Raw genomic sequence first — 23,535 nt, forward strand, 5'->3', positions numbered from 1 at the left:
TTTTCATAAAATCTGTTATTCAATTCATCTAGAAGACACTATTTAATAGACTCACGGTAAAGCTAGAATCCAGTCTTACAACAGAAAAACCACTACATTTCAGCCACACAAATATTGAATTTAAAAGATGATCGCTGAGCAGGGACACCTGATAAAGCTCTCTCACACCCTGATCAGTAAAAGAGGTTTCGGAGACCTGATCGCTCCCTTAGGAAGTGTTCCAGGTGAAAACTGAGCATGCGGGCAGGTGTTCTCCCTGAAGGCCGGCCGCCACTCCTGTAAGCTTAACCTGTGACTGAGATCTTTCTAAAACCACCTCGCTGTGTCACACAACACATTCTGTTAACCTAGAAAGACAAAAAGACTTTTCTATTATTTGGATTTCATTTGAACGCTGCAGAACAAGCATTTCTCATACCTTATTTCATTACTTCTAGTCATCCACTGCTATGGTTACGGAGACCCCCTCATGTGAGACTGATGGCAGAACAGGATGATACAAATGGCTCAAATCAGAATTTTCGATTAGGCTGTGCAGACCTGGATTGGCCTCCCGGGGGCAGTATATACTTAGAGTCTGAACCTCCTTTTCCCAAAAATCTAAATGAAAAAAAGATAAACTTTGTATTACAATAGAAGATTCCATATGTTTATCTCCTAAACTGACAGACAGTTACTTCTGAGAAGACTATTCAGAGTGCTATTTAGAGTTACTGGGGACATTTTAGAGTGTGTGTTCGTAATCCTACTCTTTGTGATAGCACACTTAAGTTAATGACAAAAGCAGAGAGGAGATCACCTTCAGAGACAGTGTGAGAACTGGGATAAATTCAGTCTCCCTCTAAATAAAAGATTTCCCAAACCATTCTGACTACAGTGCTGCTGACACATAATTAGATGACTCTCTCTAAACCGGGAAGCTGGACTTGGATTGATGAATCAATTTGTTCAATTTTTAAATATGATTCAGATTTCTTACCCACAGTTCCTTCCATGACACAATGCCCATTTCCATTTATCACCGAAGGACTGCGAGACGACATCTGCCATCTCAAGGGGAATGAATGTCCATCCCCTTGACTGAGATAGATATAAAAGAAACAGTTGGTAAACATAAGCTATGGCATCTGTGCTGTGGCACTAAATGAAAAAATATCACACGTCTTTGGCTGGTTTCACAGACCAGGCTTAAACTAATCCAGACTAAAATGCATGTTTGAGACATTTAAACTGAAAGCAACTTGCTCTGACAAATCATGAATTCGTCTCAAAATTCACACCAGTACTGTTTTCTTCTAATGCACATTTATTAATGCTACTTAAATGTCCTAATTCAACTAAGGCCTAATCCTGGCTTAATCTAAGCCTTGTCTGTGGAACCAGGCCCTTAAATGTTTGTGACTGCTGGCTTAGATTAAATATCCATTCACTAAACAGCGAATAGCCAGTATCTAACAAGGAAATGCAGTTTTGAAATTCATCAATACTGGGATTTTAATCTGAAAACTGAAAAATGTTGTTATTATTGGGACATGTTTTTCATTCTTAAAGCAGTGTACTTTAGCAAAGCGAAGAAGAATGCCTAAAACTCCATTAACTACTGAAAGACCAGCCTTGAGTGTCATTGCCAACAGGCAGCAAAGTAAATGACAGGAAGCATTAATACACAATTTTAAATTAAAAGGCTCTTTATCTCTATATTTGATAAAAAAAATAAAAATAAAAACAGTAATATTGTGAAATATTATAGCAATTTAAAATAGCTGTTTTCTACATTTGCATTTTATTTAATATAGAAATCTTTTGTTGCATTGTAAATGCTTCACTATCACTTTTTAATTTCCTGCAAAAACTAGTTTTTATAATCGGAAGGCTGTTTATGGGTCCCATCAATGGTGATTACTGCTTAATACTGACCTGCTAAACACTGGAAACGGCCAGTGTCTCTTTTTCTTTCCAAACACCTGTAAGAAGTTTGCCCTGACACCCACATCAAATGCTTCACCTCCTGGTCCATCCGCAAAAAAGGGGACTGACAACCACTCTGAGAGAAAGAGAGCAAGAGATGTTAAGACGCCTACAAAACCTCATACAAATAATGTGCATATGTGAAATGTAGGTTTTACCAAGAGTAGTTTTGTTGCTGGCGAGCAGCCAAATGTGGAAGAAGAGCAAAAAACAGAGGGTAACAGCAAACATGGCCGACACCAGTGTCAAAAACAAGACATGCAGTTTAACACAACTATCGAACAGTTTGCCCTGAGAGAGAGAGAGAGAGAGAGGGGGAAAAAAATCATTGTTTGCTTACAGCAAATTAACTAATGTTAACATGCAACTTTTGATTGTAAAATGTGTTAGTAAATGTTGAAATTAACTTAATTGTTCATTCATAGTAGTGTAGTAATCTAATGATAACACATGAAAACTTGTAAATGTTACCAAAATATTATATAAATAAGAATTCAATATACTGCAAAGATAAAACATATATATCAAATTTACTCGCAATCACTTAAATTGTATTTACACATGTGGTAGGTACTTTTATCCAAACTTGAGCAATATACTTTATTACAACTAGTGTTAATTTTGACAGCAAATTTTGATTTAGTTTTAGTCTTTTGACTAAAATGCAATTTAGTATTAGTCATATTTTAGTCATCTGAATTGTTTTAGTTTCAGTCTAGTTTTAGTCGACGAAATTCAATATGATTTTAGTCGACTAAATCTACAGTACATTTAGTCGACTAAAATATAATGGGTTTAGTTAAATTGTAATGCATTAATTTAGAATTTAGAATAGAAGTATTCTATTTGGAAGAATTACGGAAGAATTACTAATAGAAGAATTACGGATAACCGTACCGAATAAAGCTATTTTTTTTTGCATCGTCACTCTTATTCATATCTATATGTCTGCTCTACTCATTCTCCCAGACATTCGCATTTTTTAACGTTTTATGATTTGCACGTTACAGTACAAATGTGCGCATCTACCACACACGCAGGACATCAGTTCTGACTGGATCGCTTCCCAAATCGTCACTATCTAATATTTTCGTCTAGTTTTTATTCGTTGACGAAAATGTCAATAGATTTTCATCATAGTTTTTGTCATTCAAAATTAGTTTTTATTTAGTTATCGTCTCATTTTTGTCTGTGAAAAAATGTCGTTGACGAATAATTTGTGTCATTATTTTCGTCAACGAAATTAACACTGATTACAACCCAATTTCCAGAACTTTTGTTAAATGCAATAAAACCAAGAATTTGTGATTTGTTAATTTTCTTTAAACGTTATTTAACTGACAAAAGTGCAAAAAAAAGGATTTCCAATGTTTTCACTGATAAACTTAATTGTATTTTGTAAAGATAAAACAAATTTGGATTTTGATGGCTAAAACCTTGAACTGTTTGGTTACCAGTAAAGTGCATTATATGGAGAAAAATCCTTGAATGTTTTCATCAAAAACCTTAATTTCTTTTCGACTGAAGAAAGAAAGACATGGATATCTTGTATGACATGGGGGTGAGTAAATTACCAGCAAAAGTTTTTTTTTAAAAGTGAACTACTCCTTTAAAGTGCAAGTAAATTTTGCACAAAAAACAAACAAAACAAATGCACTTCAAAGACACAAAGGTCACCCACCAGCCACAGTTGGATGAAGGTCGGTGCAACCGTTGCAACGATGAGGAGGCAGTACAGGAGTGAGTAGAGGAGGAAGAGCATGAAGAACTTATAGTTGGAGAACCCAATACAGTTATTCAGCCTGAACATGCAACAACACACAACATACACACGGAAGAGGAGAATAAGCGTCACTTTTTAAAAATGGCAACATTACTCATTTAAACAAATATAACATGTTAAGTCTTGTCTGTGTACGTAAATAACCATTTTACTTCCTGAATGCAAGCTAATTAAATATCTAAGTAGCTATTTGACTTCCACATCCAATAGCCTGCACAGACTAAGCAACAACTGTGGAAAATAAAAAAATGTTTACAGGAAGAGTAAGTAACTAACCTTTGATTAACCATTACTAAGCTAAAGATTTATTCTTCAGAACAAAATACACCAATAAGTCACTCACAATAAACAGAAACATGAGTTTAGAAAGTAAACAGGGTCAATTTTAATTTAGTTTACAAACCAGGGGCAATGATGATCCATCTTCAGTACACACCTACAAAAAGAGAGAGAGAGACGCACCACAGGAGTGAAGTGCACAAGCCACAGGAACTATTCTCATTAAATAATAATAAAAACCCAAGTGTAATCAGACACACACACATAATCTCAACAAAATCTCCACAAAGACATATAGTCATTCTTTTTCTCCATTCCACTCGCCCTCTCTCACACACACACTCAGACCTGGACTTTAATCAAAGGCAGGGAACCTGATATTGAAACTCATTTGAGAAGATTCACTGTGTCCACTCAAATAAACCAAGCGCTACAACAACATCCTGTAATTATCACACACACACACAGATCACATTTCAACGTCTCTCCCTTTCATTAAGGGAAGAGTGTGTAGATGAGTGGGAGATGCACTGATACGCACAAAGAAATGGAGAGAGAGAGAGAACAATTCTTACATTTGGCAGACAGAACAGTGATGGCAGCGATCTGGTTTTATCAATTGGCAGTGATGACAGAACCTGATAGCTGAGATGAACACACACAAACAACCAAATAAATAAATAACAGTTTCCCCAACGTTTAGGAAAATGGAATTCCTTTTTTGATAAGAGACTGTTATGTTTGTCATTATGTTGTATATCTTATAAGATCATTTTACATTAAGATTCAGACTTCAATCAAAAGCATATGTATATATTTGGTCACACTTCATTTTAGTTTCCAATTCTCACTATTACTAACTACGACTTTTGACTCAAACTCCTAATCACTGCTTATTAATAGTTATTAAGGTAGTTTTTAAGTTAGGTATTGGGTGAATTAAGGTATGTATAATATGGTCATGCAGAATAAAGCATTAATGTGCTTTATAAGTACCAATCAACAGCCAATATCCTAGTAAAATGCATGCTAATAAGCAACTAGTTAATAGCGAGAATTGGACCCTAAACTAAAGTGTTACCATATTGATTGGTAAGTGAGCTGGAATTTATTTTATTATTCTTAAAAATATATATATTATCGGTTTCATTTGTTGTTGACACATTGGTGTTATTGATCACTTGTCAAGTTGTCTACTTTGTATTAAAGTTTAAATGAATTAAAAAAAATGTTATTTCCTCATTTTCTTATCCTTATATTGCACCAAACCAGCATGACTCATTATGACTGTGTTCAGCAGTTAGTCAGATTCATTATTGTTCAGATATTGTTTGTCAGTCTGCTGTGGGAGTGGGTATTGATACAGACTTTCCAATTCAATCTGATTCCAAATTTCCAAACTATCAGTTTTAATCTCCATTTTGCATCTATACAGTAGAAATTCTCTCTCTGCTAAAGTTGAATATTAAGGCAGTGTTTGATATTGATTAAAATGACAACTTGTCTTTGAAACATTCAAAAAAAACAATAAGCTCATAAGAGCCATTTGTTTCAGGATTTTTTTTTTTATCACTAAAACTAAAGACACAGACCTGGAAATCTAATTTCTTTTGCCACAGTGCTGACAGATTCCCCTCTGTTACAAAGCAGAGCAGGAAACACTGATGCAGTGAACCTTCTAACATGATGCAGATGCTTTTCAATGAAAGACATTGAAAATCCACTAATTGCAGATTCAGTGTCTCTGGAGCAACCTAGAGTTCAGTGTCTTCCCTCAATTACATGATGCTGATGGAGCAGGTTCATGTTTACAGGTTCAGCGTGAATCGAGTTACATTTGGAGCTGGGGTTCAGTTTAGTTTGGAGATTTTATTTACTTTACATTGTCATGTTTCTCCATTATAGCACTGACAGGTTTCCTGACCTCCGGTTGCTTTACGTGTATGAACTGGAAGCTTCTGGGAGATTTCCAGAAGAATCTGACTCTTCTCCAAACCGCCATGTTCCTGCTCGAAGAGCAGCGAGTCTGAAGAGGAGAGCTGAAACTGAACACAGACATCCACACAAACACACAGACACACACACACACACATACAATTAGTAAATTAGATAGCGGTGCCCTGAGAGGGACAGGGGTTTCTTTTACGCTCATTTGTCACATATGACATGCCTGACTTGAATAACTTGCAAGTGGATGGGCTGACCCCCGTAAGAGCCCAAGTACCCTTGCAAAAAGTACTATCAGGTGTACTATAGTACACTGATGCAAGCCTGTAACCTTATCTTGAACATTTTGGAGGGAGTGAGAGAATCCCCCTAAATATTTGAAGGATTTCAAATAGAATTTATTATCTATTTGAATTATTTTTAAATAACACTCACAACAGACAGCACTGACTAAAAACAAAAATTGTTGACCAAGGTGCACTATATCAAATAAAAATATAATTTAACACCATGTCCAACATAAATTATAGAACAGACATCACAAATCAACTACAATTAAAAGCCAAAGAAAAAAGATAGGCTTTGAGTTTTGCCTTAAACTTTATAAAAGAAAAATATATATTTATTTATATATTTAGTCTTATGCCTAATGTGCCAAAACGGCTCTGTTAATGTTACATTTACATTTAATTTTGAAATCCTGAATTTTTTTTTATTCAAAACAGTCAAATTTGGCATTAAAGTCAAGTCGTTTTCATCACTGAATATTACTGTTGGCCATTCAACATATTTAGCTATTTACATCGCACTTTCTCAAATGAAAAATCATACTGTAATTCATATTCTGCTTCTGTGGTCAGTAAAGCCTGCCTTCTTTAAATTGATTGGCCATCTCAATCATTTTGACATTGACAAGTGCTGTCAGACCCATAAGGCCAAAAGTTAACTTTTAAAGGTGCCATATGTAATAATTGAGGTAAAATATCCAAAAAATGAGCTACACGCATCAAATGAATGAGAAGAAATAAGTGCAATGATGTCATTAAAAAACTGAAAAGTTATAGTGCTGCCGAGATATAAACCTAAATTAGCATGCTAAATTACTAGCCCCGGCCCGGCAGGTGTCGTAATACCAGTTTCGGCCATGGGAGGCGGTATGCGGGCGGGCAACATAACCACCAGTCAAACTGCAATAGACGAGTAACGTTAACTCGTGCGGCTTGTGTGTACTTGAACCTGATGTCAGTCGTGTGGAAATACAGCCCACTGCTACATTTCAGTTCAGGGAAGAGTTCAAAAAATCATTGGTCGACATTATGCATGAGGAATACATTTTGCTAAGTTGTAGCATACGGTATCTTTCAATAGTGTTCATGTTCTTTTTCCATTAGCTAGTAGAGACGATCGGTTCACGTCCACTAGGGATCTGTGGTGTACCATGTACAAGCGCCAAAACGGTATTTATTGTTTGAATTGCGTAATAAAATTGACCGAATCTGAGAGCTTAACTAACCTGCTTGCTAAGCTAAGCAGCCGTAGGTTGTGTGGTAACCGGAAGTGACTTAGCTGGCTGAATTGGAATGTGGAAGAGAATGCGCATATAGCCTATTGCGTGCGTCTCACAGTGAATTCTTGAGAGTTGGCAGCTCTGAATGGCGCCAGCTTGATGATCATCAGTGAATGCTGTCTGTCAAATTAATTCAAACTAACAATAAAAGTGTAATATGAACAAAACAAATAGCGTAAACTTAAAATAATTGCCCAGGCTTTTATTTTCCCATATCGTCGAAATGCACCAGCTTGTTTTTGAGATAGGCGTCTATGAGACGGTCTTCATCATTTAGTGTTGAGATGTTGTTCATTGAGTCTCTGATCTTTAAAAATCTCCAAATGCTCCACGTGAAACTGCGGTCTTCCAACCTTTTACTATCGTGTCAAATGATTTGAATAATATGCGCGAAAGAGAGCAAAACAACGCTCGCTTGTGTTGTTTGAAGACGTGAGAGTGCGCGTGGCCGCAGCACAACTCACTTTCTGGAGGTATACTGCCCCCATCTGTTATGGAATATGGAATATGATTTGATTTTATGTGCCAGAAGGCACCTTCAAAACTTTTTGTTATCCTATGAATATATTTAACCATATCTGTTTATTGGGGGGACTTGTCCCCCTCAATGTCTACGGTGGTTAAGGTGGTAAAAAATAGTCATACTAGCTACTGTACTTAATTTATTTACTATAGTATTACATGGTAGTCTAAGTGACACTACGTCGAAAGTTTTTTCTGTGTACATAAAACACACGCCATTAAGCTTTTTTTTTACCCTTTCCAAAAAGCCATATGTCCATTCTCCAGAACGTCCAGGGGAGGAACTTGTTTTTTTGGTTAAGAACTATCAATTTATAACGCTACTGTACCTCCACAGAAGGAGAGGATGGTGGAGTAGACACTGCTTTCCAAAATGACCACGAGAACATCCCAAAACACACGTGGAACAGGCAAAGGAATACCACTGAGAGAATAAGTACATTTACAATTAATCAGAATAGCAAGAAGCAAATGCCAAATTTATCCATTCAAACTTTACAACAGCATATTTTCACACAATAAATAGCACCACAAAGATTTCATACCTCTCTGAGTAGCACAGGTAAGCAGGACTGGCACACAAATATGAACAAGAATCATTCATAAGTTATAACATCTGATGTCATATCTACATTACTGAACAGTTTTAATTATGTATATTTATAAAAGGTGCTCAATGACTTTCCTAAGTAAGAGGGAGACCGGAGAGTCCAAATCACTACAATTGACCACACATGCTTCATTTGTCAGTCTACTGACTGACTAATACACACGCAATCTATTGTTTTTTGGATGGATTGATTGATTGTCAGTTATATATACTGACGTCCATGAATTAAGCAATGGAGTAGTTTGACATTCAACAGGTAACGTTAAGAGATACTTGTTGATTTCAGAAATACTTAAAATGTACCAGTCAAATATAGTAGCATCATATAAAAGTTCAGAGAAACATAAAAAAACCGAGTTAGACAGACAGTGAAACAAGGATAACGTTACATCTTTGGTCTCTCCTTCATTTTAATATCACGTATGGCCTTTTAATCCCACGAAATCAACGTCATTAAAACAATTTTAATGATTTTACAAAAATATTACTCACCCCAACAGAAGTGCACGACATAGGCGTAATATGACCACATCACAACCACGATAATGATCGTAACTGGGATCCAGTATAGCAGCCGCGCGCAGCGGCGCAGGCACGCGGGCAGAAGCATCAGCGTGACCGGCGCGAGACGCGAGTCTCTGAAGCATCTGTGTCTGGAGTAACCAGTCCATGTATAGTATGAAGCACAGTAATAAGAGAAACAGCGCCTACACAGGACACAACAAGCAAGTGTATCTTTTCTATCAAGCAAGTGTATCTTTATTTCTTTAATCTTATTACATCTACAAAGCAGTTGAACAAAGAACAATGCCATAACACAGATTGAGGTGACTTTTAAGACCTTTTCAAAACTAAATTATTTAATATGTAAACATAAAAAGTGTTGGCAAAGACACTAAGAACTGTCTTTTTGTTTACAGACTTCTGAACCGCATTGTGCTCAAAAGGACATACATATGCTGGAAGCTGGATACATTTCAGCATACTCATAGTGGTATTGAGGTAGAAAAAGGTCTTGAACCTTTTTTATATCAAGTCAATATGCGGCTATGTATTTGCTTTTGAAACGGAATAAACCACGTTGGGTTGGTTCAGCTGAAAGGTGATGCTGGGGTTGTTATAAACATCCAAAGCAGCAGAATGTTGGGCATTGCCTTGTTTGACAGGAAGTGGAGTTGAAGGCACGCTCTTGCTTGTATAGCCAACATTTCGTAAAGCAACAGCCTGCTGAGAGAAAGAGATTTTTAGCAGAATTTCTGTTTAATACACACACAAATACAGAATCCTTAAAGGTTAGAGATTAAACTGTACCAGTAAGTCCCGACTGGCTTGTCTGGAGGCGGCTTCATTGGAGATCTGTACAGCGGCCTGAAAGAGACAAATCACGAATGAGCTGTTGTAGAAATGTGACACGCAGAATGAAGGCTAGTGAGTGAATATGCATCAACATGATGCATACAGACAATTTTAACTTTCATAAAGGTCAGGCTTGTGTAAACCAGGTTTGGGCAACCCCAATCTTTAAAACCGCCTTAAGAAGATAAAGCTCACAGAAAATACAATAATTGCTTTTAATGTCTCAGTTTTTGATCACCCTCTTTTTTTGCACAGAAATTACATTTCTGCCTAGTAGGGCCTTGAATAGCTGGTTTGGGTGTGTTTAATTGAGGTCAGAGCTAAACTCTGCAGGACAGTGGCCCACCAGGAGCAGGATTGAACATCCCTATTCTAGAAGTGTAAATTACCAGGGTTGTGATGTGTACCACTTGGGGGCACTCTGTACCACAGTTTAAAACCACTGACTTGCAATATGTACCTTCTTTTCTGCACGGTATTCATCCCAGGCTGCTCTGCGCTCTTCCTCACTCAGCTCCTCTTCCTCCCGGTGGTCTAACAATGAGTTGTGCTCATGATAACTTACTATGAGCTGCTCACAGCTCTGCAGCAGCCGGACCAACACCTCATCCTGATCAAAATGAAGACAAAGCCTTGTGGTCATAATCATCTCATGTACCCACATCTGTGTGTGTTGTACAACAGCAGGTCCATGTAAGCGTGTTTACCGCAGGCGTTTCTGTGTGTTTACTGGGCCGTAGGTCTGGCTGGAAGTGGTACAGCTCGTTCAGCTGGCTTTGCGTGAAGTGTCTCTGAATCTGCTGCTCGTCCAGAACACGGGAGGACAGAGACTGCTTAGCAACCTGCCGCTCATAAATGTTCTGTTCCATCGTCCCCTGCACACACATTAAAAATGTATATATAAAAAATATAAAATATACAGTACCCGTCAAAAGTTTGGAAACATTTAATGGTAATAATAACAACAAATTTTATGTTTTTGAAAGAAGTCTCTTATGCTCACCAATATGCATTTATTTGAATAAAAATACAATAAAAAAAACAGTAATATTGCAAAATTTTATTACAATTTAAATTCTATTTGACTATGTTTTAAAATGTAATATTCCTGTGATTCCATTAGGGTCACAGTCTTCAGGGTCTGATTGTCTCATTTTTGTTGAAAATAGCTGTGATGTTTTGCTTAACATTTTTGTGGAAACTGTGTAATTTCCCCCCCCCCCACAGGAATAAATTTTTTTAATGTATTCAAATAGAATACAATTATTTTTAATTGTAATTTTTCTGAATATTACTATTTTTACTGTACTGATTAAATAAATGCAGCCTTGGTAAGCATAAGATATTTCTTTCAAAAGCATTAAAACATTGCAATGTTTTCCAAACATTTAACAGGTACTGTATGTATGGTATACAGGTATGTACATATTTAAACTACATTATATATTAAAATATTTTACTCTCAAAATAAAAAATAATTTAACTAAGACAGTCCTCACCAAGTAATAAAATCTTCATGAATGGGTTAAAAATGACTTAAATAGTGCCTGTAGTTGGGGTTTTTTTTTAATTCATTTTAATATTTTTTTTTATTAAATATGAGAAGTCCTCCCAAGTATGTGTGATTCTATGTGCATACCTGAGCCAGAAAACGGTACACAGCTACAGTTTTTTTCTGCCCAAAGCGATAGACTCTGAAGATGCTCTGGATGTCATATGATGGATTCCAGCAAGCGTCAAACACCACGACTCGGTTTGCAGCAACCAGATTTATTCCTAGAGACCCCGCACGAGTGGAGATCAGAAACAACCTCCCTCTGGCACAGAGGAAACACCAAGAGTAAGGACAAGAAATCCAGAAAACTTAAATATAATGTTTATTAGCATTTTGTGTGACGTACCTTATGTTTTTAGTGTTGTTAAACTCTTGAGCCCATCTCTTGCGAGCAGAAGGACTAGTGGTGCCGTCCAAACGATAATAATCTTTATTTCTTACCCATGATTTCTTTCCTGCCAATACACACAAACACTATTGTATACAATGAACAAATGACGGCACTAAGAATCCCGTGTATAAACTGTTTTTACCTTTGTATGGACACCCTTCCTTCCCGCTGGTCTCATCTGCATATAGGAGGAAACTCTCAATAAGGTCCAGTGATATCAGAGATTGACTGAACACCAACCTGAACAAAAGCAAACAGAATTCATTCATGTGTCAAACTTAGTCACTATTAACAGTTAACATGCAACCGTTTAATGCACAATAACGTTTAAAAATACAGTAAAAACAGCAATATTGTGAAATATTACAATTTAACTTTTTAATATTACATATTTAAAATGTAATTTATTCCTGTAATGGCAAAGCTGAATTGCTCCAGTCTTCAGTGTCACATGATCCTACAGAAATCCTTCTAATAAGCTGATTTGGTGCTCAAGAAACATTTATTATTTCTAATTATCATTAATGTTGAAAACAGTTGTTCTACTTAATGTTTTTATGGAAATTGTCATATGTTTTTCAGGATTCTTGAATGAATATATTCCAAAAGAACAACATTTATTTGAAACAGAAAGCTTTTACAACAGTCTTTACTGTCACAATTTTAGGCATTCTTGCTTGATTTCTTTCAATGAACCAAATATGAATATGAACCAAAACAGCTTATAACAAGTTCCTCACACTTTGTCTTCTAGTTCCTCTGCCCAGTGTAAAATCTCCAGTAGCAACTGTAATTTCCCAGAATGCTCCAGCACCTTGGCATCAGCTGCTGTTACGAATGGCAGATACCACTCTGCAGTAGACAGAGACACTAAAAGTGAGACAGACATACAGACAAAGAGAGACAGATTCAAAGAAACAGAGAGAGGGAGACTGTGTAGATGTACCAGCTTCCCCACCAGGAATTTCCACTGTGGGTGTGTTTGTGACATCTGGCTTTTGTTTGGACCCACAGACTGAGGAGACTGGATCAGTATTTCCCTCTCCATCACCCACAGAACCTGTGATCATTGCATCTCTCCTATGAGACAGATGGTGGAAACATCAGAACAAACCTGGTCTTCTAGCAGGTCCCATACATAACTGTGTATTACAAATAAAATATGTTCTGGCTGGTTGTGATTGTGTCATTCAAATAGCAAGTAGTCTTGCAACTGGTAGTCTTTCATTTTCAAGTAGTCTTTCATTTACCAATAGTTTCCAAAACAAACTGTTCTCAAATTACTTTTCTATTCAAAGTCACTCTAGCATTGATGTGTGATATTTTACAAAAGCATAAGAAACATTATTGGTATAGAAAAGACTGAAATCTGATAAGACACCACATACCTTTCAGAGCCATTTGGCTGTACAGAATCTCTCTCCAAACCTGCATCCAGCCCTGTGAAGACGGGAGCAGGCTCTTGCACTTTTCCCTGCAACACACAGAAATGTTTTTTGAAAGAAAATGTTTTTTTGAAAGCCTCTTATTCTCACCAATCCTACATTTATTTGATCAAAACGACAGTAAAAACAGTAACATTCAATAAATAAATATGATTATTTCAAATAAGTTTTCTATTTGAATAGATTTTGAAATGTCATTTACATTTCAGCATCGTTACTCCAGTCTTCAGTGTCCCATGATCCTTCAGAAATCATTCTAATATGCTGATTTGCTGCTCAAGAAACTTTTCTTTTTATTGTAAATGTTGAAATCACTTGTGCTGCCTAACATTTGAAAGTTCAACAGAACAGAATTTATTTGAAATACAATTTAAAAAAAAAAATGTAAGTCTTTACTGTCTTTTGATCAATTTTATGAAACCTTGCTGAATAAAAGCAATAATATCTTTAAAAAAAATCTTACTGGCCCCAAACTTTTGAACAGTAGCGTATCTGGATGAGTAAATGTTTACCTTATTCCTGCACAGCTGAGCAAGTTTAAGACACCAGGGATGAGTCCAAATCAAACTCAGAACATGAAGATCCTGAAACAAACTGTTCACACCTGCTCCTTTCCCTAAAATAAAGACACTGGTTGTGATCATTTGCATACTATCAATTTGTTAGTGCAGAGTGCTTGTTAGAATTAGATGACAAAATGAATGCAATGTTCGAAATTAAAATCGAAAACGTGTGCATCACATCACCATTTAGCAATTATTAGGCAATATTTAATTGTGCATGCTAATTCTTTTCTTAAATTTTTGCATTTAGATATTTAAACTTAAAATTCATTTATACAACACAATTTAACAGTGTTTAATCTCAAAATATACATGTTTGTACATTATAATGCAATGATACTTAAATTAAGCATTTCAAATGTATTAGAGAAAAATAAGCTTAATTTCAATATGAGCCATACCATGAAAACAAAATATTAGGTTAATCTCTACAGGTTGACACTTTTCTACGGTTACAGTATTAGTCTGGCTCTAGTGTGTGCTTTTGAGACTCTTACCTTTGTAGGTTTGCAGATAGTGTTTGTATAACTGACACTGCAGAGGTGTCATCCTGACTGACAGCACATACTCGCGCTTGGGCGGCAAACAAGACCTCAAAACTGAGTAGTCCCGCCTCTGCAACACAAACACAAATCATCAAATACAAAACATTTAGCCTTTTTTTTTCACAGCCTCTAGCTCTATTCTCGCTCTCTCTCTTCATCACCTGTATGAATCCTGTCATCATTTGATGGAGGACGTGCGATCTATTCTTCATCAGTCTGACATCAGCAGGGGTGGAGTCTGCGCACTGGCCGTTTTGTATTGGATTAATAAAACGGTTTCGGAACTCCTTTAGAGAACCCAGCAGGTTCTCCTTAATGAAGTTTACCATGCAGTGATCTAGAACAATAAACAAAAAAAAAAAATTACACACTTTGCCTTTAAAGTCAGACAACCTCAAAAATATTGAAAGAGTTCAAAATAAAATAAAAAATTATATTAGACAGTATTTTTTCACAAGCAGCTATTTATAGAAATGGATATGAAAAGCGATTACACTCAGTGAGGTTGTTTTGAAGCGGTGTTCCCGTCAAAATGATTCTCCTACGTGTACGTATAGCTCGCATAGCTTTTGAGATGCTGGAGTCTGCGTTCCTAAGGACATGACCCTCATCACACACCACCAGATCAGGGCCTAACACACGCGGGTTTTAAAATAATAATAATTTTAAAAAACTATTTTAACTGTACTCAGTATTTGAAGATGGATTATTCCAAAGAGTTTACCTGGATCCAGTAGAAATGAGCGGAAGCTTTCTTTGTGTTTGCTGTATTTTGCGCTATCGGTGTTCGTCAGAACACGAAAAACCTCATAACCCATGATTATCACGCCACCGTTCTCAAACCAGTCATTTAACAGCTCAACACGAACAGCCAAAGACTTTACCGTAGCAAGCTCTGCCACCTGTGTGAGCCAGACACAAGAAAAAAGGCAGATATGATCAGAAAAATGTCAGTGTGGCAAGAAAACAAGATTAAAAAAAAACATCCAGAAAAGTGGATGGTGATCTTAAAGGGACAGTTCACCCAAAAATGAACATTCTGTCATCATTTACTCACCCTCAAGTTGTTTCAAACCTGTATGAATTTCTTTCTTCTGTTGAGCATAAAATAAGATATTTTGGAGAGAAGATATTTTGAAGAATGTCGGGAACCAAACATTTAATGGACCTCATTGACGTCCATAGTATTTTTTTTCCTACTATGGAAGTCAATGGCTACCGTCAACTGTATTATCAACATTCTTCAAAATATTTTGTGTTCAGCAAAAGAAAAAAAACTCACAAAAATTTGGAACAACTTGAGGGTGAGTAAATGATGACAATTTAAATTTTATCCCTGGATTAATGTAACCCTGGGTTAGCCTTATCCCTATTGCACTGTCAATGTCCATTAACCTAGGGTTAAAAAAAGGGTTACATTATGTATAGTGTAATAAGCCTAAACATAGCTTGAGTCCTTTATTCCAAGTCCTCTGAAGACATATGATAACTTTACATTAAAAACAAAGAATTAAAAAAAAACGTTTACGAAGATGAATAAATGCAATGCATATAAGGAGAAATTCAGGTCTGAAAAAAGGCCCTATGTTAGCTAGCTCTGCAACATAGCTTTCTAATTTACACTTCCATTCAAGAAGTTTGGGATCAAAATTCTGTTTTTTAAATAAACTTACTTTATTCATTAAAGATCAAAAGTGACAGTAATAACTATTACGATGTTACAACGTTCAAATGCTGTTCTTTTAAACTCTGTATTCCTCAAAGAAAAAGAAAAAAACATACCACAAAAATATTAAGCAGCACAAGCGTTTTTAACATTGTTAAGAAATGTTTCTTGAGAACCAGATCAACATATTCAAATTCTTTCTGAAGGATCATGTGACACTGAAGACTAGACTAATGATGCTGAAAATTCAGCTTTGCCATCACAGGAATAAATTACATTTTAAAATACATTAAAATAGAAAACAGTTATTTTATTGATCAACGCAAGAAGTGAAATAATTCTACCGACCCTCAGTCTGTTTGGTCTTAAGCCCCTCTGCCACTGGTCAAACTCACTCTTCCAGTTCAGCACTGTGTTGAGAGGACACACCACGAGAGCCGTCTTCAATGGCAACTCCTTACATAACAGCACTGTGTGAAGGAACACGATGACCTGAAATACACACACAGTTACTCTTCGTGAAACTTCCACTTTCTGATTTGATTCAAAGAAAATTTGAATATTAAGGTGCCCCATACCTGAAAGGTCTTGCCCAGACCCATGCAATGAGCCAGAATACAGCCGGAGCCTTGAGACGACTTCACACTCTGAACAGACTCACAACAGCAGTCCCACATGAACCGAACACCTAACAGCACACAAATACATATGCACTACATGAACCATCTCCACCACAAACTGTCACTAAATACATTTGAAACGCATAAAAAGTATAAATAAAATACAATGAACATTATTTGACACATAAAAATAGTCTGGCAATTTGACCCACTGCAAATTGACTCCCGACCCACACCGCAAATGACTATGTTAGTATTTTTCTAAAACCATTACATCAAATATTAGTGGTTAACCCCATGATTTAAGCTGTCTCGACTGCTTCTGTCTCTTTATGCAATAATAGACTGACTCAATAATGGTGAGATCAGATCTATGTTGCAGGATTTTGCCCATACAAATATCTCACTGTATAATTACAATATACAGGCACAATTAAAGAAAATAAATAAATAACCATATTAAAACAAATATCTTTGTGAATCATCTAATGTGCCTCGTGCAACTTACTGTATTAAAACTGCACAAAGGCAAATTTTCTCACCCTCTCGCTGGTGTGGTTTAAGTTTATTCAGAAAGCCCGTGTGCACTTGCAACATAGGCTTTTGCGTTACTTCATCTTGCTCAAGGACCAATGGTGTGGCCTGTCTCTCAGAAACTAAGATGACCTAAAGTAGGTGAGAGGGGAAAAAAATGAGAACAGATTGAGCAAACTAATTTATCATTAAGGTTAAAAGCATGTCATTAATAATGAACATTAAAAAAAAAACATTGAAGGAATAGTTCAGCCAATAATGACAATTATATCATGACTTAGAATCACCATCATGTCATTCAAAACCTGTATGACTTTCTTTTGTGGAACATTAAAGATATTTTCAGCCAAAAGTGTATGGACAAAAATAATAATAAAAAAAAACCCACAACATCTTTTGGAACAAGTCTGGAATGACATGAGGAAGAGTAAATGAATTTCAAAATTTGAAAAACAAAAATTGAACATAATATGACACCATGCAGTTCATCACCTCTGGGTCTGCTTCTTCCCGTTCTCTCCTCTCACGTTCCAGTCTTTGTTTTTCTCTCTCTGCTAATCTCTTCCTGCGCTCTTCCTCTTCTTTCAGAGCGCTCTGTGTCTCCCGGGCCAGCTGACCCACCTCGAGAAGCCGTCTGATCTGCCTTCTCCCTCGAGGGGTGCTCCTCAAACTTTCCTCGGTAGTTGAAGATACATCATCCTACATATTCACCCCCCAAAAAATAACAATACATAAATAATTGAGGAATCCACAGTCACAGTAACTATGATATAGAAGGAACAAACACACACATTAGCAGCAGTGGTCTTGTCAGGTGTGCGTGATGCACTCTGAAGCTTCTCATCACGAGTGGGCGACTGGGACCTAAAAAAATGAATACATAGGGAAAAAATGTATCAATGCATACATTTAGGCATATTGCTAGGCACTAATTGAAAATGTGCTTTTTTATGCAAGTGCTTGATGTCCACAGCAGACTCCAGTTGGTGAATGTGATATGAGCTTTACCCTATTTCCTCAGACTCTGAAAGGCTGAGTTCTTCATATTGGGCAGAGTCAACTGTTTCATCACTGCTGCTCACTAGGATTAAAATGGAAAAAAATCGAAATGACACCAAGTCCGAACAATCAATCAGAACATTGCATTCTTTTCAAGAGTTTTTAAGAGAAAAAAAAATGTATAATGTATAACTCACCAATAACGCATCCTAAATCTTGGACTTCTCTTTTACTCCTCTTCTTCTCCCCTTGCTTTTGACTTTTTGCTTCTGCCTCTGATAAGGTAAGACCATGTCGCAGCAATCGGTGGCGGTGGCGTGACCCTGACTTTGACTCACTGGACTCTGAGCCATCATTGTCTGAAGAGAAACTATTTTTGGTCATATAACAATAAAATACAAGAATAATGTCTAATAATATTTGTAACTATTCGAAGGATCTGTTGCATATGTTAATAAAAGTTATTATAAAAGGTTTAAATGTTATAAAGCTACGTAAAAACAATGTGAAGTTAAATCAGTTTCAGATGCTGATTAGGTTTTCATCAGAAATCCCATGAACATCGAGAGGTCCGTTTCCCATGGTACCAGTGGTAATGGCCACCACTCACCTTCCTCGTCAGTGGTCTCAGATGCTTCGCTCTTGCTCTTCGTCTTCTTCTTCTCCTCATCCTCTCCTCTCGTGCTCTCTGATTGTTCATCTGAGCTGTCGTCCAGCTCAGAATCTGAGAGGTTAGCTCTGATCTGAGCCAGCAGAATCTGCCTCGCAATTCTTTATAAAACAAATGATGGGATGAAGCAGTAAAGAGAATAGAGAGAGAAAAGGGATGAAGAGAAAAGAGGGACAAAATGTGAGGTGGGTGACCATTGGATTCAGATTCATTAAACAATGCATCTTCCTCCAACCTCTTTCATTGTAATTTCTCAAAAGCGCACTCAAATAGTAGCAGGATTACATGTTTTGTTACACAAACAATTGAACAGAAGTAGTTTCTATTCTTTTCTTTTTTTCATTTAAATTATAAAGGATGCAAATATAAAAGACATGAATATAATATTTAAATAACAGGTTACTGAACATTGAAAAATATCAAACGGACTGTAAAGTGGTGTGTTAGTTTCTCAAGTATAAAAATCCTTAAATTTATGAGTGAAATGTAAAAAGGCAGACAAGAAATGTAGATAAGACATTCTGAACCTCTGAATATGACAGACTGAATGCAAGATCCCCAAAAACAAAAATATATATAATACAAAAAGCACAGAGGCTGTTGTGGCTGGGAATATAAACTTTTATTACAACTACAATACAGTTTTTACACAGTTATTTACATTTTCTCTTCTCAGATGCAAAATAATGCATGCTTCTTTCTGATGAAAATAATGAAAAGGCTGTTTTTCTGTATAAAACATTTTAATAAAACAACAACAGTAATAAATACTTCCAAACAAAGGACATTAGCATGCAATAAATATTTGAGCTCTCAGGGATTTAGAAATTTAACGAAAGTGAGAGGATTCTACAATAAAAATAAAGACAACAAACAGAAAAAAATTTAAAAAGATGGGTGAAAAAAATGGATTATTATCAGAAGCATGTTAATGCAAGTTAAGGTCAGGCAGGGTTCCCACTTGGTCCAAGATATTATTTTCCATTTCATCAAAGCCATTTTATGTGATGGACAACTAATATTTAATCAACATCTGTGGCCTGCTGTTGTTTGCCTTAGAAAATAAAAGTTGACTCATCCAATAGATTGCAAAAATTCAAAACCATTTTTGTAGTACGGCACTTACAATGGAAGTCTAGTAGGCTTTAGAGTTTAAAAACAGAAATACAAAAGGTTTATTTAACATGAATTCTCCAGTAAAAATGTTTGACATTTGAACTGTAATGTTCAAATCTGATTGACTGAGTTAATAAACACTTAAAGGGATAGTTCACCCAAAAATGAAAATTCTGTCAGGATTTACTCACCCTCCTGTTGTTCCAAACCTCTGTGTTTTTGTTCTGCTGAACACAAAGGAAGATATTTGGAAGAATGTTTTAATCAAACATATCTCATTCCCCATTGACTACCATAGCAGGAAAAAATACATACTATGGTAGTCAATGGGGAATGAGATCTATTTGATTAAAACATTCTTCCAAATATCTTCCTTTGTGTTCAGCAGAACAAATAAACACATAAAGGGTTGGAACAACATGAGGGTGAGTAAATACTGACAGAATTTTTAATTTTGGGTGAACTAACCCTTTAACACAAACACAGGATATATTAATCAGAATTTGGTCATTCTGATTTGATAGCACCAGAGTCATGCTAAACATGTTATGTTCAATGGTTATGGAGACGAGTCAAGCTAGTTTTCCATGGTAATAATTGACTGCATGCCACAGATTCCGCTTTGCTATAATTTTGCGAGAAGAATCTTCAGAAATTACTAATTATATTTTGTTAAGAAAAAGAAATAACCATGTTAAAACAAATATTTTTATGAATAGTTTAAAGTTTGTAATGCAGCCATTGGTTATTGGCATGGTTCAAAATGCACAGCTAATGTGTGAACTAGCCTTTCATTTGAGTGACAAAAGTCATCTCCGGAAGATTCTAACTGTCCAGTCGAATTAACCTGATTAAGTAACTATGCTTTGGGAAATTACAATAGTAATAATAATGTGTTGAAATATGTATGGTATCACTGTCAGTTGATATCAATGAGTGATTTCTGTGCGGAGAACAGAAATGACAATGAGTGTGCAGAGACTATGACGTATTCCAGCTCATGACAATACACAGGCAAGCGAAAAAAACAAAACGATATGATTCTGTGATGTCATTCATGCCAGAATACATGAGAACTGACCACAGTTCCAAATCCCGATAGGTCCCAGGATTTCTTCATTTTATGAAAACGTTGTCAGTGACAAGGTGAACCAGTGTGATTAAAAGGTTACAGTAAACAAATTTAAGTACATTTCCCATGATTTTTCCATTATTGGAAAATCGCATTACAAAATTCAAGGTTTTCCAGGTTTTCCAGGATGCGTGGGAACCCTGTTAAGCTACAGAAAAAGAGACGAAACGGGGAAGAAACAGAGAACAAGAGAAAGAATAAATAAGATTTTATTGCCTCTCCATAAGAACCATGCAAATAACACACAGAAACCACTCAGTGAGAGTGAAGACTACACTCAATCGCGTGCTGCTTTTAGCGACTGACTACACACAAGCTTACAGATTACATGTTGGGCCTGAAAGAGCATCATCACTGCCACCTGCTGCTGCCCCGTGAACATTCGAACGCAAACTAAAGCCAAGTCCACCAAAGCAATCGTTTCACATTTGGGTTGGTTCAGCCTTCTAACCAATTTTATTTATATAAATATCAAAAAAGGGTGGGAACGAGGGAGAAATAACACAAGCCTGGCTTAAAAATTTACATTGCATGAGCGAGCACCATTAATCGATGAGTTAGAGCGCAAGCACCAACTGCCAGGCCATGGCTCCGATCTAAACTACCATTTAAACCACCAACTCAAAATCTTTTACATGCTGGAGTCAAGTTTTCTGTTCCCTCAAATTTCCAATCCCTAACATCCATCAACTTCTGCTAAAATGAACAATCCATAAACTTAACAGTATAACCTTTTGACCTTCTCACGAATTTACGAGGACATAAATTCTGGGCCAATAAAAAAAAAAAAAATGCGCAAGTAACTCTCTGTAAAAAACATTAACTTATTTAACAAAAGCAGTTCAGACAAAAGCATAAACAAATCTTCAGTTTAAGCTCCTAAAGGTAGAAAATTGCAGTTGTCTGTCGCAGGATTAATCTCCTGAAAAAGAACAAACACAACCGCGTTTAACATAAATGCTAATACTGTACGACTGCCTTTCACTCTGCCTAAGAAACGTGTTCACTTGAATTCCACCAATAATGACATTTTACTGTCATTTTACAACAACAAAAGTGTTATATGAAACTAACACCTACCGTTAGCAAACCACACAGCCTTTGTTTTGACTGACCGAAAACATTACAGCATGAGAACCGGGAAGCTGAGCCCTAAAACACAAACACACACAAGAAGTTGTCTGTCTTACTGAACACAGGATCCATCAGATCCGAGCAAAGCAGTTTAGAGTCTTTCTACCCTCTTTAAAGCTTTATTAGCAGCACAGACAGTAAAGAGGACAGTGTGTCTTTCAGGAGTTCTGCTAAACACATGCAATGGTCTGTGTCAGTGAAGTCAAATTCAAACACAGGAGCGTCTCCGGAGATGATTCACTGACTTCCGTTAGACAGTGCAGGCTCAGAGCTTCCCCACTGATGGGCAGTGTGTGCCTACGGCTACAGATTCTCTCTACTGCGTGTGGAAGAAACTGTGGGGAAATAAAAATCGGACAGTGTTGATCGGGCAAAAAAAGCGTGTTTGGGTGAGAGACATGTTCAAAAGCACTGTCTAGCGGCCGTGCATGTGGATGGAGGGGACGCTTGCATGTTTTTAAATGGGATTTGGATCGATGCTCTCGCTGTAGTGGGTTTGGGACAGTTGGAGTCCAGTGGAGAAGGCCTGTGCCGGGAAAGTGTGTGTGGCCCTGGTGTAGTCAGAATCGTACCTATTTTCTAAATCATCGTCCTCCACAGACAAAGACGGACCTGGCTGGATGTCCATCTCATCACCTAGAGATAGACAGAAAAGGAATTCAAACTAAATTTCGCTTCTGAAACATAGGGGCTTTTTTACATTCAGATTTCAAACATTTTTAGATTTACATTTTGTTTTTCATAAAGGGATAGTTCACCCAAAAACGAAAATTCTGTCAGTATTTACTCACCCTCAAGTTGTTCCAAACCTCTATGTGTTTATTTGTTCTGCTGAACACAAAAGAAGATATTTGGAAGAATGTTTTAATCAAACAGATCTCATTCCCCATTGACTACCATAGTATGTATTTTTTCCTACTATGGAGGTCAATGGGGAATGAGATCTGTTTGATTAAAACACTCTTCCAAATATCTTGCTTTGTGTTCAGCAGAACAAATAAACACATAGAGGTTTGGAACAACTTGAGGGTGAGTAAATACTGACAGAATTTTCATTTTTGGGTGAACTATCCCTTTAAGAAAAACATGTCCCTGGTAATAATGTAGAAAGCAAATATTGGCTTTTTGCACCC

At 36.5% G+C, this 23,535-nt stretch overlaps 2 protein-coding genes across 5 annotated transcripts in view; both read right to left on the reverse strand.

Annotated features, from left to right (window-relative positions):
* Positions 1 to 89: 89 nt before the first annotated feature.
* On the reverse strand, positions 90 to 9,490 carry zdhhc15a (zDHHC palmitoyltransferase 15a). Of its 2 annotated transcripts, XM_039659938.2 has the most exons (12): positions 9,169 to 9,490; positions 8,612 to 8,638; positions 8,396 to 8,490; positions 5,955 to 6,075; positions 4,606 to 4,675; positions 4,155 to 4,187; positions 3,650 to 3,770; positions 2,127 to 2,259; positions 1,918 to 2,044; positions 980 to 1,080; positions 419 to 600; positions 90 to 347 (listed from the first exon to the last, which is right to left on the reverse strand). In XM_039659938.2, the coding sequence occupies exons 1-11, from the start codon at positions 9,488 to 9,490 to the stop codon at positions 434 to 436; spliced, it is 1,317 nt and encodes a 438-aa protein (XP_039515872.2). In that variant the 3' UTR covers positions 90 to 347; positions 419 to 433. The 2 variants fall into 2 exon arrangements, with proteins under 2 accessions (XP_039515872.2, XP_088986577.1); XM_089130451.1 differs by lacking the exon at positions 8,612 to 8,638.
* atrxl (ATRX chromatin remodeler, like) overlaps positions 9,409 to 23,535 on the reverse strand; it is a 24,031-nt gene continuing 9,904 nt past the window's right edge. Inside the window, exons 11-34 of one of the 3 annotated variants that reach the window (XM_039659935.2) lie at positions 22,975 to 23,038; positions 18,961 to 19,121; positions 18,548 to 18,709; positions 18,360 to 18,432; positions 18,143 to 18,215; positions 17,844 to 18,050; positions 17,360 to 17,483; positions 16,776 to 16,885; positions 16,546 to 16,689; positions 15,256 to 15,433; positions 15,026 to 15,163; positions 14,693 to 14,868; positions 14,484 to 14,601; positions 13,936 to 14,039; positions 13,367 to 13,452; positions 12,937 to 13,058; positions 12,719 to 12,830; positions 12,121 to 12,218; positions 11,934 to 12,042; positions 11,672 to 11,849; positions 10,740 to 10,907; positions 10,493 to 10,642; positions 9,988 to 10,044; positions 9,409 to 9,903 (exon numbers count right to left, since the gene is read on the reverse strand). In XM_039659935.2, the coding sequence (XP_039515869.2) occupies positions 9,724 to 9,903; positions 9,988 to 10,044; positions 10,493 to 10,642; positions 10,740 to 10,907; positions 11,672 to 11,849; positions 11,934 to 12,042; positions 12,121 to 12,218; positions 12,719 to 12,830; positions 12,937 to 13,058; positions 13,367 to 13,452; positions 13,936 to 14,039; positions 14,484 to 14,601; positions 14,693 to 14,868; positions 15,026 to 15,163; positions 15,256 to 15,433; positions 16,546 to 16,689; positions 16,776 to 16,885; positions 17,360 to 17,483; positions 17,844 to 18,050; positions 18,143 to 18,215; positions 18,360 to 18,432; positions 18,548 to 18,709; positions 18,961 to 19,121; positions 22,975 to 23,038 (3,092 nt within the window). In that variant the 3' untranslated portion in view covers positions 9,409 to 9,723. Of the gene's footprint in view, positions 9,904 to 9,987; positions 10,045 to 10,492; positions 10,643 to 10,739; positions 10,908 to 11,671; positions 11,850 to 11,933; positions 12,043 to 12,120; positions 12,219 to 12,718; positions 12,831 to 12,924; positions 13,059 to 13,366; positions 13,453 to 13,935; positions 14,040 to 14,483; positions 14,602 to 14,692; positions 14,869 to 15,025; positions 15,164 to 15,255; positions 15,434 to 16,545; positions 16,690 to 16,775; positions 16,886 to 17,359; positions 17,484 to 17,843; positions 18,051 to 18,142; positions 18,216 to 18,359; positions 18,433 to 18,547; positions 18,710 to 18,960; positions 19,122 to 22,974; positions 23,039 to 23,535 lie in introns of all 3 variants that reach the window. The other 2 variants (XM_039659934.2, XM_089130450.1) reach the window with 2 other exon arrangements.

This window comes from Pimephales promelas, chromosome 4, assembly GCF_988280905.1.
Source record: "Pimephales promelas chromosome 4, fPimPro1.hap1.1, whole genome shotgun sequence".
Taxonomy (NCBI): Eukaryota; Metazoa; Chordata; class Actinopteri; order Cypriniformes; family Leuciscidae; genus Pimephales; species Pimephales promelas.

Coding starts and splice junctions, on each gene's coding strand:
- zdhhc15a (XM_039659938.2), bottom strand. CDS start 9,490: ATGGCATTGTTCTTTGTTCAACTGCTTTGTAGATGTAATAAGATTAAA. Junction 6,076..8,395: donor CATCCTCTCCTTCTGTGGAG/GTACAGTAGCGT, acceptor GTCTGTGTTCAG/TTTCAGCTCTCCTCTTCAGA. Junction 2,045..2,126: donor CAGCAACAAAACTACTCTTG/GTAAAACCTACA, acceptor TCTTTCTCTCAG/AGTGGTTGTCAGTCCCCTTT.